General features: G+C 39.6%; 1 protein-coding gene across 4 annotated transcripts in view; it reads right to left on the bottom strand.

Moving 5' to 3' along the window:
- Positions 1-3,060, bottom strand: part of LOC147604970 (uncharacterized) — a 60,765-nt gene extending 57,705 nt beyond the window's left edge. For 2 of the 4 annotated variants that reach the window (XM_086794037.1, XM_086794039.1), the window contains exons 1-2: positions 441-3,051; positions 109-163 (exon numbers count right to left, since the gene is read on the bottom strand). In XM_086794037.1, the coding sequence (XP_086650163.1) occupies positions 517-2,961 (2,445 nt within the window). In that variant the 5' untranslated portion in view covers positions 2,962-3,051 and the 3' untranslated portion in view covers positions 109-163; positions 441-516. Of the gene's footprint in view, positions 1-108; positions 164-440 lie in introns of all 4 variants that reach the window. The other 2 variants (XM_086794038.1, XM_086794036.1) reach the window with 2 other exon arrangements.
- Positions 3,061-16,105: the final 13,045 nt, after the last annotated feature.

Here is a 16,105-nt window from a genome sequence, read left to right as displayed (position 1 = left end):
AAACCTTTAAGACATCTGTACTTGCAAGGTTTTAGGTACCAACAGCAAGAACAGACTACAAGTGGCAAGCTGTACTGAAGGGAATTGCAAATACACCTGACAGCTCACCTGCTCTTTAGGGTTTCAAAACCGGCCTTGCACTATACTACACCTCCCATGGTGCCTGGACAGACAGTAGTCACTAATTAATAGGTAACTCTAGGATCTAAGGAGGCTGATGCAGCAAGATATCTGAAAAACTCAATAAAGTGAGGAGGGCTTACTGAGTTGAATAGTGGACAAAGACTTGCGGTGGGAAATAAGAAAGAGAATGACGAAGGCACACTCAGCATGCATACATTAGTAACTCAACCCTACCTCTTTCCAGTTTGATGATTCAAAGCAAAGAAGAAACACACAAGTTATGCTAAAAAACAGGTGAAGTAAGAGTTACCATCTACCTGTTTTGGTCCACCATCTCAGAACCTTGTTTTCTGCTCTTTGAAAGAGTTGTCCTGATCAACTTGAGAGCTCCATCTAAGGAATATTACCCAGTCTCAAATAGCTTTGTAGCTTAAGTGCTATGTCAACTCTACCCATTTCACATAGATTTCTCAAATGTGATTTCAATAGCACCTCAACAGGACTAGTCCTTCTTTGCCCTGACCCATCTATCGACTCAGGATCCATAAATTTTCGATCTGCATCTAGCATGCCAACAACAAAGGTTCTATACATTCCTTTGTCAGGGATGCAACCCCCTTGCAGACACCTGAGAAAAACTTCACATGCCTGCCACAGCCTGTCCGCCTTAACAAAATATGATATCATAATGTTGTAGGTGGCAACATCAGGAACACATCCTTGACGTACCATGACATCAAAGATTTTCCCAGCATCAGTGAATTTCCCAGCTTTGAAAAGCCCATAAATCAATGCATTGTAGGTGAACACATTGAGAGCACAACCCTCCCTTTTCATTTCCTGTGCCCACTTGTAAGCTTCATCAACATGCCCAGCCTTGCAGAAACCGTGTACAAGTATACTGTAAGTGATAACATCCAGAACACAGCCTTTCTCCTTCATGAAGTCTATGATACTACAAGCTCCAACCAGCTTCTGGGCCTTGCAGAGCCAGCCTAGTAAGGCATTGTAGTCTCTCACTCGGACATCAAAACCCTTTGACAGCATCACATCAAAAACTCCTAATGCTGATTCGAAATCATTAACCTTACAAAAACTCATAACCAAAGCCCTGTATGTGAAACCATTGGGAGAAAGGCCTGCCTGTTCCAATTTCCTAAACATCCTGAATGCCTTCTTCAAACTTCCCATTTTACCATACCCACTTATGAGCACATTGTAAGTTACCTCATCAGGGGCACATCCTTTCTTCAACATTCGGCCAAAAAGCTTGCGGGACTCTTTCAGCTTCCCTACTCTACTCAAAGAAGTGAGTAAGACGTTGTATGTAAATGCATTAGGTTTGCAACCCCTCTCTGCCATCTCATCTAGAAGGCATGAAGCCTTATCAATCTTGCCTGCCTTGCAAAAACCACTGATTAATGTGGTAAAGGCCACAACATCTGGATTACACTGCTTGCTAGCCATCTGATTCATGAGGTCATATGCTTCTTCCACTTTCCCTGCATGGCACAAGCCTTGGAGCAAGGCATTGAATGTTATGACATTGGGTGCACAACCACACTCTGCCATCTTGAGAAGGAGGACATTTGCATCATTGAGCCTGCCCATTCTACAAAATCCGAGTATCAGTGTACTGAAAGTGATCACATCTCCTCTGATACCCTGACGCCTCAAAGCATTCCAAAGCTTGTAAGACTCTTCTACCATGCCTGCCTTTACGAGGCCATCCATCATTGCATTGTAAATTGGACTGCTCAAATCAAACTTGTGGTTGATCATGTGGCGAAACACCATGTAAGCTTCCACTTGTTTTCCTGCTTTACACAGTCTGCTGATCAATGCACTCCAGAACACAGTATCAAGAAAGACATCATCCCCGATGAATCTGACCCAAAGCTTTTCAGCCTTTTCAACCTCACCTTTACTGCACAGGCTGTAGAAGAGAGTGGTGCAGACAATTGGGTCTGGCTTAAACCCTTCATTTACCATCCTATCCACAAGCACGCCGACTTCTCCAAAGTTGTCTGCTTTACAGTTACTAGCAATAAGGATGTTGTAGGTGGTCCCATCTGGAGGGCACTGCATTTCCTTGAACAAAGAAGACACAGCATCAAAGTCTCCTAAGCTATGTAGACAAACTAGAACCGGATTGTATGAGTTCACATTTGGTGGGCACCCAAAGAGGCCCATTGATTCAATTGCAGTAATGGCCTGGTCAGCCATGCCAGCCCTAGCATAGCTGTTGATTAAAATGTTGAAAAGGGTACCTAAAAATTTACAACTGCTAGAACGGAGGTTTTCAAGCAAAAGCCAAATTAGGTCAAAGTGGAGTGAGGTACCCAGAATGCGGACAATGGCCTGATGGGCGCCAGAGTGATATTTAATGGTGCGTTTCTGGCGAACCCATTTGTAGAAACTCCAAGCTTGAAGTGGGTCTTGCTGCGACTCTAGAACTTTTATCACCTGGTAGGGTTTCAGGGCAATGGCGAGACTCTCTAAGCTTGACGTAAGGTCCTCCTCGTTCAGTTTCTGGTTCAGAATATGAGAGATTTTGCCAAGGTTGGGGTCTGCTGCAGCACAACCACCATTGAAGCTCTTGCTGCTAGGTGTGATGCGACAGCTGGAGGCGAAAATGCGAAGAAGCCCCCCTGTGAAGTCTCCCTTTGGGCGATTCTCCTCCTTTGAAGCTGATAAAAGCTTGCTTTCTGCTATTGCTGAAGATGGTGATGGTGATGGTGAAGGTGAATGGATATTGCAGAGCCGGCGATACAGCCATGGCCTAGACGTGAGAATGAATGACAATGAAGGGTTGAGCGAAGGGCGGGCATGCAGCATCGCATTGTCAAAACAAGGGGAGGGAGCAGGCTTTTTACAGGGTTTATCAGCATGGCTTGCACAAGGGTTTACCGATTCTTTTAACAATTAGTTTCAACATTAGTTATAGAGCCTACATTAGTTTTTATAAGAAAGGCCATGGCTTGCTCTGTGAAAATCAGTTTCATAACAAATACTCACAATGAGCCTTCCAAGCCTTGTCCCCACAACTGTCAAGCATAGCCGGACCAATTTTGTGGTGGCCCAATTAACCATCCCCACCTTACACTTTATTGCACCTACCTTACTCTTTCTTTGCCCCCCTTTGTAAACCTTGATGCAAGCATAATTATCTCCAAGTCGCTTCGCAACAAAGACTCGGTAATTATCTCCAGATCTCTTCTCAAAGACTTGGTATCAGCCTATGGTGTTGGTGAAGTGCCTCGACTTTTGGTAGCAAAGAATACAATTGCATGTATCCCACTGAAGGTTTCTTACTAGAGTAGGCCTCTTGCAATGATGTGATACCCTCCTTAAGTGCCTTTATGTAGCTCTAATTAAGGATGTAAACTACTGTGCTCACTGCTTTAGCCCAGAAAGTGTTTGGTAACCCTTTCCCTTTCAGCATCGCACTGAGCCATCTCCACGACAATTCAATTACGGCGTTCTACAACATTGTTTTGTTAAGGTGTCGGTAGTGATGAGTTGGCACTTGATGCCATTCTTCATGTAGTAGCTATCGAATTCTGTTGAAAGAATTCTTCTCCTCGATCTATACGAAGCTTTTTCACCTTCTTTCCTATCTCATTCTCCATAAACTTATGCCACTGTTTAAATTTGCCAAAAGCTTCAACCTTATCTCGAAGGAAATAAACCCACATCTTTCTACTGTAATCGTCGACAACATAAAGTAAGAAGATCCCCTAATGCAGTAGTAGACATCTTACCACCATATAGATCAACATGTACCAGCTCTCTAGGAGGAGTCTTTGCCCTATTACTACTCTCTTGTGGAAATGCCTTGCGTTGTTGCTTACCCATCATGTAAGCCTTGCATGGTTCTTATAATTCTGAAAATGCAGGCAAATTAGCTACCATTTTCTTTTTCTCCATCTCCTGATGTGACCAAATCGCTTATTCCAAAGCTTGCTCGTGCTCTTAGTCGGTCGCTTATGAGGACACTCAGCTCATACAAGTTGCTCGTGCTCGTGCTCTTAGTCGGTCGCTTATGAGGACACTCAGCTCATACAAATTGTCGCGCCTTACTTCTTGGTTGACTAACTTGCTAGTAGCATCTAGAATTTCCACTTTTGTCTTCTTGAAGCATACTTTAAGCCCACGATTTACCATCCCAACATTGATAATAGGTTCCTCTTAATTTGAGGTACATACAGTATGTTTAATGGCTTGGATTTCATCTTGCATGGCTTTAACCCAATTTAGATCTTCTTGAGCCTCTTCAAAAGACTCAAGTTCATCTACATCATGTAGAAAACTAAGAAATGAAAACTTAAAAAATCTCATGAAGTAGAGATGGTTTTAGCACCATATTTGATTCTACTATGCAAAGGAGTATATAATTTGTTATCCTACAAGGTATTTCTATAAGTTTAGGCATAAGCCTAGACTTATTGATTGCCAATCTTTTAGAATTTACTGCATCTTCTAACTAATCAAAAGTTTGTGCATTAGTTTCTTGAGCATTCCCCCTTGCAACAAATGAGGATCATTAGGCAAAATATGATGAGTATCAACATACATTGGCACTAGAAATAAACCATTAAACATGTACGGGAAATTGGCATAGGTATGTTTGTTGAATTCCATCGTAGGATCAGTAAAAAAGAACATCCCTACTAATAATAGTTTTCTTGCTATAAGAGGATTGTAGAGATGATAGCCTTTGGTTTCTTAACTATAACTAATAAAAATGCATTTCACTGCCTTATCATCAATAGTTTGAACTATTCTTCTATAGAGTGGAACTTCTTATCTGTATCCTTTGGGTGACAAGAGCTTGATACTATTAGAACTAATAGATGCACTCTTTATGGATTACTCCTCTTTCACAACAATTAGCTAACAAGCTCTTGGTAGGTAAGAGGGGTTGCATTACCTCTCAAACAAAGTTAAAGGGGAAGTATTGAAACCCATATAAAATTCATATGAGGGTGATGTTAACCATTTCATTGTTAGGAATGCTCTCGTTAATGTTAAGAAGTTGTTCTCTTAAGTCCCGCAACTTAGTTAAGTGTTCATTCATGGACCCCTTCTCTTGCATTTTCTCATTATCAAGTTGCCTTTTGAGAAAAGCAACTCCTGCATCATTTTTAGCTTGATACATAGTTTCTAAAGTGTCCTAAGAAAGTTTAGATGTTTTGCAAGAATGAATATGTGCAACAATTGCTATTTTAACAAACAAAGCAATGAATACCAAAGCTTGTGCATCATTTAAATCCCATCTTCTCTAATCAATAACTTATTAATAATAATTTAAGGAGCATGTGGTTGGGTCTATTGGCCCTAACTTTGTTGAGGAGTGGAAGGAGCAATTGTACCAGGGCAAGGCTTGTCACCATACTGACAAGACCCCAGAAACCATTGGCTAAGGACATTTCTGACCATGAAACATTGGGAGAAATTTGACACATCTAATTTATCTTCTTTTGAAAGAATACTAAACAAATCATTGGATGAGTTGGTGGCCATACTTGACTACTATTGAATATCTAAGAAAGAGAGATGCTAAAAATAGCTTGAAATGAAGTCACCAGATGCTGACGACCAATGTTGAAGTAGAATAAAGCAATTGAACTGTAATTGAATGATTGAAGTCCTAGATTAAATGATTGTTGAAGTAGAATCAAGCGATTGAATTGATTGAACTACAGTAGAATCGGGCGATTTAAGAACTCAAATCGCTCAATCAAAGAAGCTAAATTGCCAATCAAAAGATTGAATTAGACGATTGAAAAAAATGAATCAGGTGATTGAATAAGGTGGATCACCAATTGAACTAGTCCTGAATCACATGATTGAATTGTGATGAATCCCATGCTTTATGTAGGAATCCGACAATTGTAAAAGTTGGAACTAGTCTTGAATCACATGATTGAATCGTTGTTAAATACCATGATTTATGCAAGAATTGGACGATTATAAAATTTGGATTATCGATTGAACTAGACCTGAATCACATGATTAAATCGTGCTGAATCTCAATTGAGCGATTATAGAAGTTGTATCATCGATCGAACAGGACTTGAATTGACAATTGCAAAGACTTATCTTCCACGTGGCAAGTTATCAGCCATGTGTTAAATCGAGGTGAAGTAGTGGCAAGTTATCAGGCACGTGTTAACTTGAGGTGAAGTAGTGAGTTGATGGTGCTATTGATGGTCGCGACATGGACAGAGAACTATAGTGAGATGGAGAGAAGATGGACGTTAACATTACACCACAAGTGAAGCTGATACCACTATTGGCCGTAATTGAGGAGTTAAAGCCACTCAAAGTAAGTTGTTTTAGACTATTGGAAGAAAAACCAAGAAGCTGCCTCCTTCAAGCTCTGAGTGAACAAACACACAGCTACCTTTGACCAATGAAGAAGCCGCCTTTTACCACCTATGAGTGAAGCTCCAAGTATACAAGAGAAGACCACTATTAGGTTATAGGTTGTTGGAGAAGTCGCTTCTTAACACTAAAAACTTGATGCCTACAACAAGTAGAAGACTCCATAGCCAAAATCAGAGCTCTTAATGGTGAAAAAGAGAAACCTACTCTGATACCACTGTTGCCTCACAGTGGAGTTGAATTTACACACACACAATGCTCAATGAGAAGAACATAAGGGTGTTAGAGTAGTGTAAGAGAGAATGGCTAGTGTAGAGTAAGGTAAGAGAGAATGGCTAGCTCAATAGCAACGGAGCAAGAGAATGGCTAGTGTTAGAGTAGTGTAAGAGAGAATGGCTAGTGTAGAGTAGTGTAAGAGAGAATGGCTAGCTCAATAGCAACGGAGCAAGAGATTAAATCTAGTATAAGGTGAAAATATAAAATGATCAATAACCCTAAACAATGGATGTGGTTGCTTACATACTAGCTAAACCTAAGGTGTCGTTCACACCTGGATGGCTACTATGGGAAAAAACCTAGTGGGACAAAAGTCCCCATGGCATCAGTACATGGCCTCACTGCAGTACTACCATAAATATCTAACAATTGATGATCCTTTTAGAGTGAATTTTCTGGTGGGCATGAAAAACCTGAGATACTCATCACGACATGATTATCTTATAAAACTCACACATGAACATGTATACCTATTTTATGCATCTTTGCCTTCATGGGTGTTGGAAAATTTTTTATGCCTGCTTTTAAGCTTCATGGACATCTAGCAACAACTGACTCCCAAAGTGGGTTGGCAAATAGTTTAAATTATGCCATTAAGCATTTAATTGATTCTATTGTGGCTAGAGTAATTGTTAAAATTGAAGCTTTGACTGGTAGCTCTTTAGACGTTGATGCATTTAATGATGTTACTGGTTGCATCTCCTTGTTGCTCATAGTGCAAGGAGGTTCTTATGGCCTCTCTATTTTTGGGAGAGGGTTCTTGTGGTCTACTTGTTGTTGCTTTGTTCACACCATACCATTTGTGACGTGGGTGTGCTTGTTGTTGCTTTGTTCACCACACCATTCATAACATGGGTGTGCTTCTTCTTGGCACTAAAGTCGCTCGTCGCAAGGCTATTCTTTTCTTGATGGCTTTAGGCACCCAGATGGTGGAATTACCACCATAATATCCTTGCACAATGAGTAGGCATGTAGGCACCCATTTTTTTGGATCATACAAAGAATGGATTGGTGCCTTCATTGTCGAGGTTGCTTCTTTTATGCAAGTTAAGGGGGTATTTTGGATCTCTTTTGGGATCCACACATTTTTTACCTTCATAGAATCTACGTGCTTCTAAATTTAGCGTCTTTTGGGAACCCATAACTAATGCTTTGAAAGAAGATTTTATCAATCTCTTCTTGGTTTCTACTGTATAGAAAAAGTTGATAAGAACTCTGCTTTCCAGTATTTTGAGATTTATGTTATGCGTGTTGCCTTGAGTGTTGCTTTGGTTGGCAAGGTAACCAAATTAGATTGCCACCTTCATAATAGCCTTGAGTTACCAATAACTACTTCTCCACCCACTTTCTAATACCATGAAGATATCATAATCTGTTGTGAATATAACTTCTTTTATGGAACTAAAGTGTTGGTACCTTTTTTGGCATTTTCTTACCATAGAGTAGTGACAATTGTTTGTTTGGGCATCATTAATAATGAGGCTTGGGTCTTCATGATAGGAGCTACCGACAGCGAGATCACTTGGATGGATTTACGTTTATTAATTGTGATGACCTTCAATGCTTTCCTTAATGACTTAGGCTTGCTTTCAAGAGGGTTTTTGTGACTCCTGGTTGAAGAGGGGCTCTCATAGTAAAATCTTCATTATGAGGTCCTACTAATGTAGAGGTAAGTCTTTATTATCAATAGTAGTCATTCGACATGCTATTTGCTTAGGCAAAGGGTCTATTAATATTGAAGATTGTATAGGGTTACCCTTACCAAAGTAAGGTTCAAGCTATGTTGGTGGTGTCAATAGGGTATAAGAATTTGGATTGGATGTGTTGACTGCAAGGTTGTGAAATGAGAGGTAGAAGCATGTTTGTTTGATGGTGAGGATGAACTTAAAGGAATAGAGGTTTTATCAGGAAGGGCCTGTAATGGAGATTCAAGCAAGTTTTTAGGTTGAGGAGCTTTTTGGGAGGAGCCTTGTAGCCTTTTACATGTAGCATTATATAGATCCTTCAATGTTGGATTCTCTCTATCACAAAATGGTATCATCATCTTCGTGTTGTGGAACTTTAAGGTGATTGTATTGTTGATAAAGTGTGGCTTTGCATTGATAACAATAATCTGTTCCTATCCCAGAATTAAGTATCCTCATAACATAAACTCAACCACAAAAAACTTACTATTAAGGGGGTTAGTTTGCATGTAGATTGTATGTTCAAAGTATCCCAAACAAGACACTCAGGATGCGCTTGTAGTGGAGGTTGACCTACTAATTTCCATAGTTCAAGGGTTATGAAATTATGTTCATACCATGGATAAAGAATGTTAATAGTTCCAAAGGCTTTACATCCTATATCAAATCTTGGAAGACTTGGAATAGGGTCAAGTTTAGGTGTTAGAGTTTTAAGCACCATAGGTTTAGGTGGTGAAGGTTTCATTTGTAGCAACAAATTCTCTTCTCGCGTGTTAGAGCATTGTGAATGTACTCACTAGTGTTCTAAGGTGATAGTTTACATTGATTGGTCAACTAAGAACCACTTATCCAGATGCTAGCCAGGGTGAATTCTTCAAGGTCATCAAGAGTAACATAGAATTCCCATTCTATGTCAACCCCCTCAAGGAGAATAGTGAAATAGTCCCATATTTCCATGCATTCTCCCCATTAGCATCTATCACTTCAATGTTTCCAGGTGTGATTGTAGTTTATCTCAAGGATGCACCCAAGTTTCCCTGTAGATACGATGTTGTGACTAGCTTTAGGACTAAGCATTTCTCGTTTTCGTTCTCAATGTTCTCTCTCATGGGAAAATCTAGCCAAACTTTGATATGCTTCTCAAATGGAGCCATGGATGTTTCAAATCCACTTTCAGTATCAGTTTCCCATTCACTTGGCGATGGAAGCATACGTGTGTGTATCAAAGAGAGAGAGAGAGAGAGAGAGAGAGAGAGAGAGAGAGAGAGAGAGAGAGAGAGAGAGAGAGAGAGAGAAGGGGAAGGGGGCACTACCGAAAGAGATCAGGCGAGTTACTACATGTGCTGGCTTGGGGCTTTTTTAAAAGGACAAATAATACCAAAGTCAATCTATTAGGCCCCAATATAGGGTGTTGTGATGTCTACTTTATATAAAATAGGGTTCGTAGGCATACTCTTACATTCATACACCGCCTCCATAGAGTAGCATACATCAAGGATCTGGAGCTCAAAGCGCCTCCTATAATGAAGATTGAAAATAACAGAGGGAACACACTAGCATAATTTGCACACCTCTAATCATAATTACCATATTTCTTTTATCGATATTATTGGGTCAACGTGGGTGTTTACACTCTAGCTCCTTGCCTAATCATGGAGAGGGGTACACTTGAGCCTTGATCTTTGCCGTTCATGCCACCAAACCAAAGGTATCTGTAAGCTTCTGGCTAACCAATGGAGATTTCCTCTATGTTTATTTACAATGACATTTTTTTTAAATACACTAAGGTCCCTTTTCCACCCTATCTTAATTGAGAGGAATAAAACTTGTTTTTTTCCAACCTACCACACATAATTACAAAGGGTTGTGATATATGTTACAGTTGAACAAAAGGCAAAGGATTAGGGCTTTACCACATGTGCTCGTGCATTCCTCTCTCAAAGCTCTCATGCCTTGCCCCTCTCTGTAACGTTGTAGCCTTTAGAATATCTTGGAATATTAACTTAATGCGTGATGAGGTGGTCCTCTTCACATCAAAATAATTGTACGTTGATTCTTTATTATGTGATGAGGTGGTCCTCTTCGCATCAAAATAATTGTACCTCGATTCTTTACTATGTAAGCCTAATCCCAATTCTTTATTATGTAAGCCTAATCCCAATTCTTATCTAGGCTATTACGTTGATGTGAGCCTTAGGATTGAATTAATGAACCCTTTTCCCCACACTTTTTCCTTGTGAATTGTATTTCTCCTTTTGAAGGTGAATGGTATATCTCCTCTTTTTAATGGTATATCTCCTCTTTTTAATGTGAAATGAATAATGCTTCACGCCAATGAGGTTCCCACACATATGAGGTCACCACTTGAGCTTAAAGGAATTTTTCCCTATAATGTCATAGATCTTCCCATGCATAGGTTTTGTAACTCAACATAAAGGAAAGGAGGTGTGATGATATGGGGGAGGTTGGTGTTTGGTGGTAGTGGTGGTATGGGGGTAGGGTTAGGATTAGTTGGGAAGAGTTAAGGGTTGCAGTTTTGGGTAGGAGTAGGGTAGGGTAGAGTAGGGTGGGCCTATTCTCATTTTAAATACGCAATGTTCTTATGTTTTGCCTACTTTCATGCAATCTTCACTAGTCCCATAGTACTATATATAATGGGGGTAGGGTTAGGATTAGTTGGGAAGAGTTAAGGGTTGCAGTTTTGGGTAGGAGTAGGGTAGGGTAGGGTAGGGTGGGCCTATTCTCATTTTAAATACGCAATGTTCTTATGTTTTGCCTACTTTCATGCAATCTTCACTAGTCCCATAGTACTATATATAATTGGTTTGTTAAATATAATTTATCAAGGTATGCTAGTTTGCAACTTTAAACCAAAATTCCTTATATGGAGCCTCTCAAGGTGGAGCTTGAGTTCTTGGATGAAGAGATGGAGATTTGGAACTCCAGGAAGAATCTGTGGTATTTCATAAAGGGTCTAGTCAGGGGCTGGATGTGTTAGAGATGATGTTCAAATGTGTGCACTATTGTTGGTTTATATATTATATAAATATGCTGAATGATAATTTGTTTGTTGAGTCAGTCTAGGTTTTACAAGCAAGGATAAGCTAATGCAAGCCCTAGTTGTTGGGATATTAACACATACTAGGGTACCCTAACTATTTGCTGATATGTGACAGGTCTACACAGGGAAAGATGGGAAGATCAAACACCCTAGATTTGGGCACAAAACCAGGAGGTGGTACCAAAATGAAAAGCAACTAGTGTATACTTTCCTGGATTTAATTGAAAATCTTGAAAGTTTGGACTAAGGGTGACTACTTTGAAGAGCAGACTTCCAAGGGATGTATTTCTGACACTCTACTTGTGGCTTGTATGTAGTTGGGCTATCACATATCTTGGGAGATGTCTTCTTTTGTGTGGGAGTATAAGAGGTGGAATCAAATATGTGATCTACTTCCTATAGATTAGGAATAGAATAGATATGGTAGGAGTTGAAAAGGTCTGGTTGTAAATGGTAGGAGTTGAAAAGGTCTGGTTGTAAATGGTAGTTCTTGCCTTGTTAATATAAATATAAATACTTATTGTTCCCTAAAAAAATATTAAATGATGAATCATAATTTTGCACAATGATGACTACTTTAATATATTTAAAATATAGCAATGTATTGAAAGGTCTATTGGTTTACTAATGCCACAGAATTTACAAGATTCATTAAAGGTGTTTCTTTCTTAAAACAACACAAACTACATGCTCTAGTAGAATACATATATTCATGCATTCTTTTAAAGAGAAAATGTTTGTCCTTGGAATATGTGTGGGCATGAGCCATGCATGGGCAATAAATTTTATAGACCTCCATCATGGTCTATGCCAAAGGATGTCTATAAAAAGCATTCATGCGTGCATGTGCACATATGCATAGACACACATAGGATGTCTATAACACACATCATGGGCTATGCTAAAGGATGTCTATAAAAGGCATTACCCATTCGTGCATGTGCACATATGCACACACACATGCACATACGTACACACACACACACACATGCACACATGTGCAAGGCTTAATTAGGGTTGGAAAGTGGTTTCCATGTGAGAGACTAGGTTTCAAGGATTAAAGTAGAAGAATATTACACACAAAAAAGCTTTGTGGAAAAAACGAATGGCATCTCCATATTATAATTTACAAAATGTGTTTGTGCACGTGCACAAACACATGCATGCATGAATTTGTGTGTGTGTGTGTGTGTTAGAGAGAGAGAGAGAGAGAGAGAGAGAGAGAGAGAGAGAGAGAGAGAGGGGGGGGGGGAGGGGGCACTATTGAAAGAGATAGGGCAAGTTACTACATGTACTGGCTTGGGGCTTTGTTAAAGGATAAATAGTACCAATGTCAATATATTAGGCCCCAATATAGGGTGTTGTGATGTCTATTTTATATGAAATAGGGTTCTTAAGCATACTCTTACATTCATACATCTCCATAGAGTAGCATACATTAAGGATCTTGAGCTCAAAGCTCCTCCTATAATGAGGTTTGTTTTACATGGTCTGAGAGTCTTTCGTTTTTAATTATAAACGTGTTTGGGGTGCAATGGTATGCATGTCATTTAGAGCTATAATAATGGTGCAAGGCATAAATGAATAAAGAGATGTTATTCCACAAGAGGATGGTGATGATTTGACTGTGAACATGATGAAAGTGGATGCCACAAGAGATGGTGATGATTTGACTGTGAACATGATGAAAGTGGATGCCACAAGAGATGGTGATGATTCGACTGTGAAGATAATGAAAGTGGATGCCACACCTAGAATATTGTAGGAAAATCGCTTAAGAGCGTTGGTAATAACAAGGTTAGAAACCGGTGATGGTTGGCTAGTGAGGGAGGGGTCGGGGTGGCTGGGGCTGAGGCTGAGGCTCTCTCAAAGAAGGTGTCCCTATGTCTACTCAAGCAGGAAGAGAACTAGGCAACGCTAGTCCAGGGAGTCAATGACCCTAGAGAGTGTGACCAAATCCCTCACGGAATAGATAGTGAAACCTCCCATGGATTTCATACTATATTGGGAAATGGTATATATAATGCTCCTCAATCTCAACCTCTATGTGGCATAATTGGCAGATCCTCTCCTCTCTAGGTCCCCGTATGAGCTCCCCAGCCTGCTCTAGCTGTCTCCACTCTGAGGCAGTGGGATGAAACTCGTATCTAGTCAATCGCAAATCTACATGGCATGCGACATGTGAACACTCAGGTAGCCTTGCTGCTAGATGAATACATACATAGAGAGAGAGAGAGAGAGAGAGAGAGAGAGAGAGAGAGAGAGAGAGAGAGAGAGAGAGAGAGAGAGAGAGAGAGAGAGAGAGAGAGAGAGAGAGAGAGAGAGAGAGAGAGAGAGAGGAGGCGGCACTGCCGAAAGAGATAAGACGAGTTACTACATGTGCTGGCTTGGGGCTTTTTTAAAAGGACAAATAATACCAAAGTCAATTTGTTGGGCCCTAATATAGGGTGTTGTGATGTCTACTTTATATGAAATAGGGTTCTTCACCATACTCTTACATTCATACGTTCCTATAGAGTAGCATACATCAAGGTTCTTGAGCTCAAAGTGCCTCTTATAATGAAGACTGCAAAGAAAGGAGGGAACACACATAACATAATTGGCACCTCTAGTCATAATTACCATATTTCTTTCATCATTATTATTGGGTCAACATGGGTCTTTACACACAAGTCCCCTCCCCATCATGGAGTCGGGTGAAGTTGAGCCCTGATCTTGGCAATTCATGACACCAAAGGTATGTGTAAGCTTCTAGCTAACCAATGGAGATTTCCTCTACGTTTACGTATTTTTACACAATGACACTTATTTTTTCATTTATACGCTAAGGTCCCTTAATTGAGAGGAATAAACCCTATTTTTTTGCAACCTACCACACATAATTACAAAGGGTTGTGATATTATGAAAGGAAAAGGATTAGTGCATGCTAATCATCAAAACTCTCTTGGTTGAGGATGGGTCTCCAAAATGGTGAAGCCATGTGTCTCGTGACGACATTGAAGCATTGGGTTTCAACCACTTGGAAGCTGCTCTCCATTATTGTGGAATTAAGGAGGGGGTGGCCTCCTGATGAAGCCCTCAAGAGGTTTTGGGAAGGATAGTCATTGACATAGCTAATTGGGGCTTCAAAACATACAAATACTCAGACACACTGAAATCATCATACCATCCATGGTTCTTACCACTGTGATGATTCTAAAGATGGTGGTGTTGATGATGATGATAAGGGGTTGGGTAATAATGTGGATCATAAAACACCCTCTTATTACTTGGTGATGATCGGTATGCTGCCATATTTTCCTCTCCAAAATGCAAAGAAGTTACAATTGGAGAGAGAAGAGAGAGGGAAGCACAGAAGCTAAAAGCAACAAAAAGCTGAATGCAAAAACCCCCTCAGGTGATTTGTATTGTATGTGCGCAAGCTTTCATATAGCAAAATGATATGTTTCTGCAGGAATATGCGAGGAAAGGGATTTATCGTATGCCGGCATGCATTCCTCTCTGTAACGTCGTAACCTTTGGAATATCTTGGAATATTAACTTAATGCATGATGAGGTGGTCCTCTTCGCATCAAAATAAATATGGCACCAAAATGTTATGTTTTTTGCATTTTCGTTAAATATATTATGTGAGATTTTCAAGAATAAGAGTGTTTTTTAAAGGTTTCATTTGAGTATGTAATGATTAATGCTCGAAAAAGCCAATGAAATTTAAGGCCATAAAATGATGAACCCCCATTTATCATTTCTATTTGCATACATTCACCCATATGCTTTCTATTTTCATGCATGAACCTATACCCTTTTTATTTAAGGTCCACAATTCTCTATAAAAACCTTCAAAGGGCTCACTCAACAAGTAGAGGGAGGGAGAGAGAGAGCAGGAGGAGAGGGTGTGGGGAACTCATCTTCTAAGGTTGTATTAATTAAATTCCACATAGTGGCATCTAATTAATACATATCTCAAATAATTTATGTGAATATACATATCTCAAATAATTTATGTGAATATACATAATTTATGTGAATAATTAATACATATCTCAAATAATTTATCTGAATATACATATCAAATAATTTGTCTAAATAATTATGTGAGCGCAACTCTCATCTTGCATTTGAAGGCCTAACTTGAATTTATCCCAATTCTTATCTAGGCTATTACGTTCATGTGAGCATTAGGATTGTTTGGATGAACTCTTTTCCCTACACTTTTTCCTTGTGAATGGTATATCTCCTTTTGAGGGTGAACGGTATATCTCCTCTTTTTAATGTGAATGATATATCGCCTATTGCAACCTTCAAGTTTGAGGCCTAAATATGACTACCAAAGGAAGTCCCTCAAGAGTGAATAACCACTATAATGTTTCACTCCAATGATAACTTTATTGACGTCCTTAAGAGAGTGAATAACCACTATAATGCTTCATGCCAATGATAACTTTATTGACAGAACATAAAGCCCATATTTTAACTACCCTATCATTTTCAAGGTGATATGATTCCCCCTCTTTAAAAACTCTATCTATCTATAGATCTACTTACTCCACCACGTGATGTCCTCTTTTT

The sequence above is a fragment of the Cibotium barometz genome, chromosome 60 (assembly GCF_041138505.1).
Source record: "Cibotium barometz isolate CiBa-2024 chromosome 60, ASM4113850v1, whole genome shotgun sequence".
NCBI lineage: Eukaryota > Viridiplantae > Streptophyta > Polypodiopsida > Cyatheales > Cibotiaceae > Cibotium > Cibotium barometz.
Note: the sequence above shows the minus strand (reverse complement) of the source record. Positions and strands in the feature narration are given on the sequence as shown.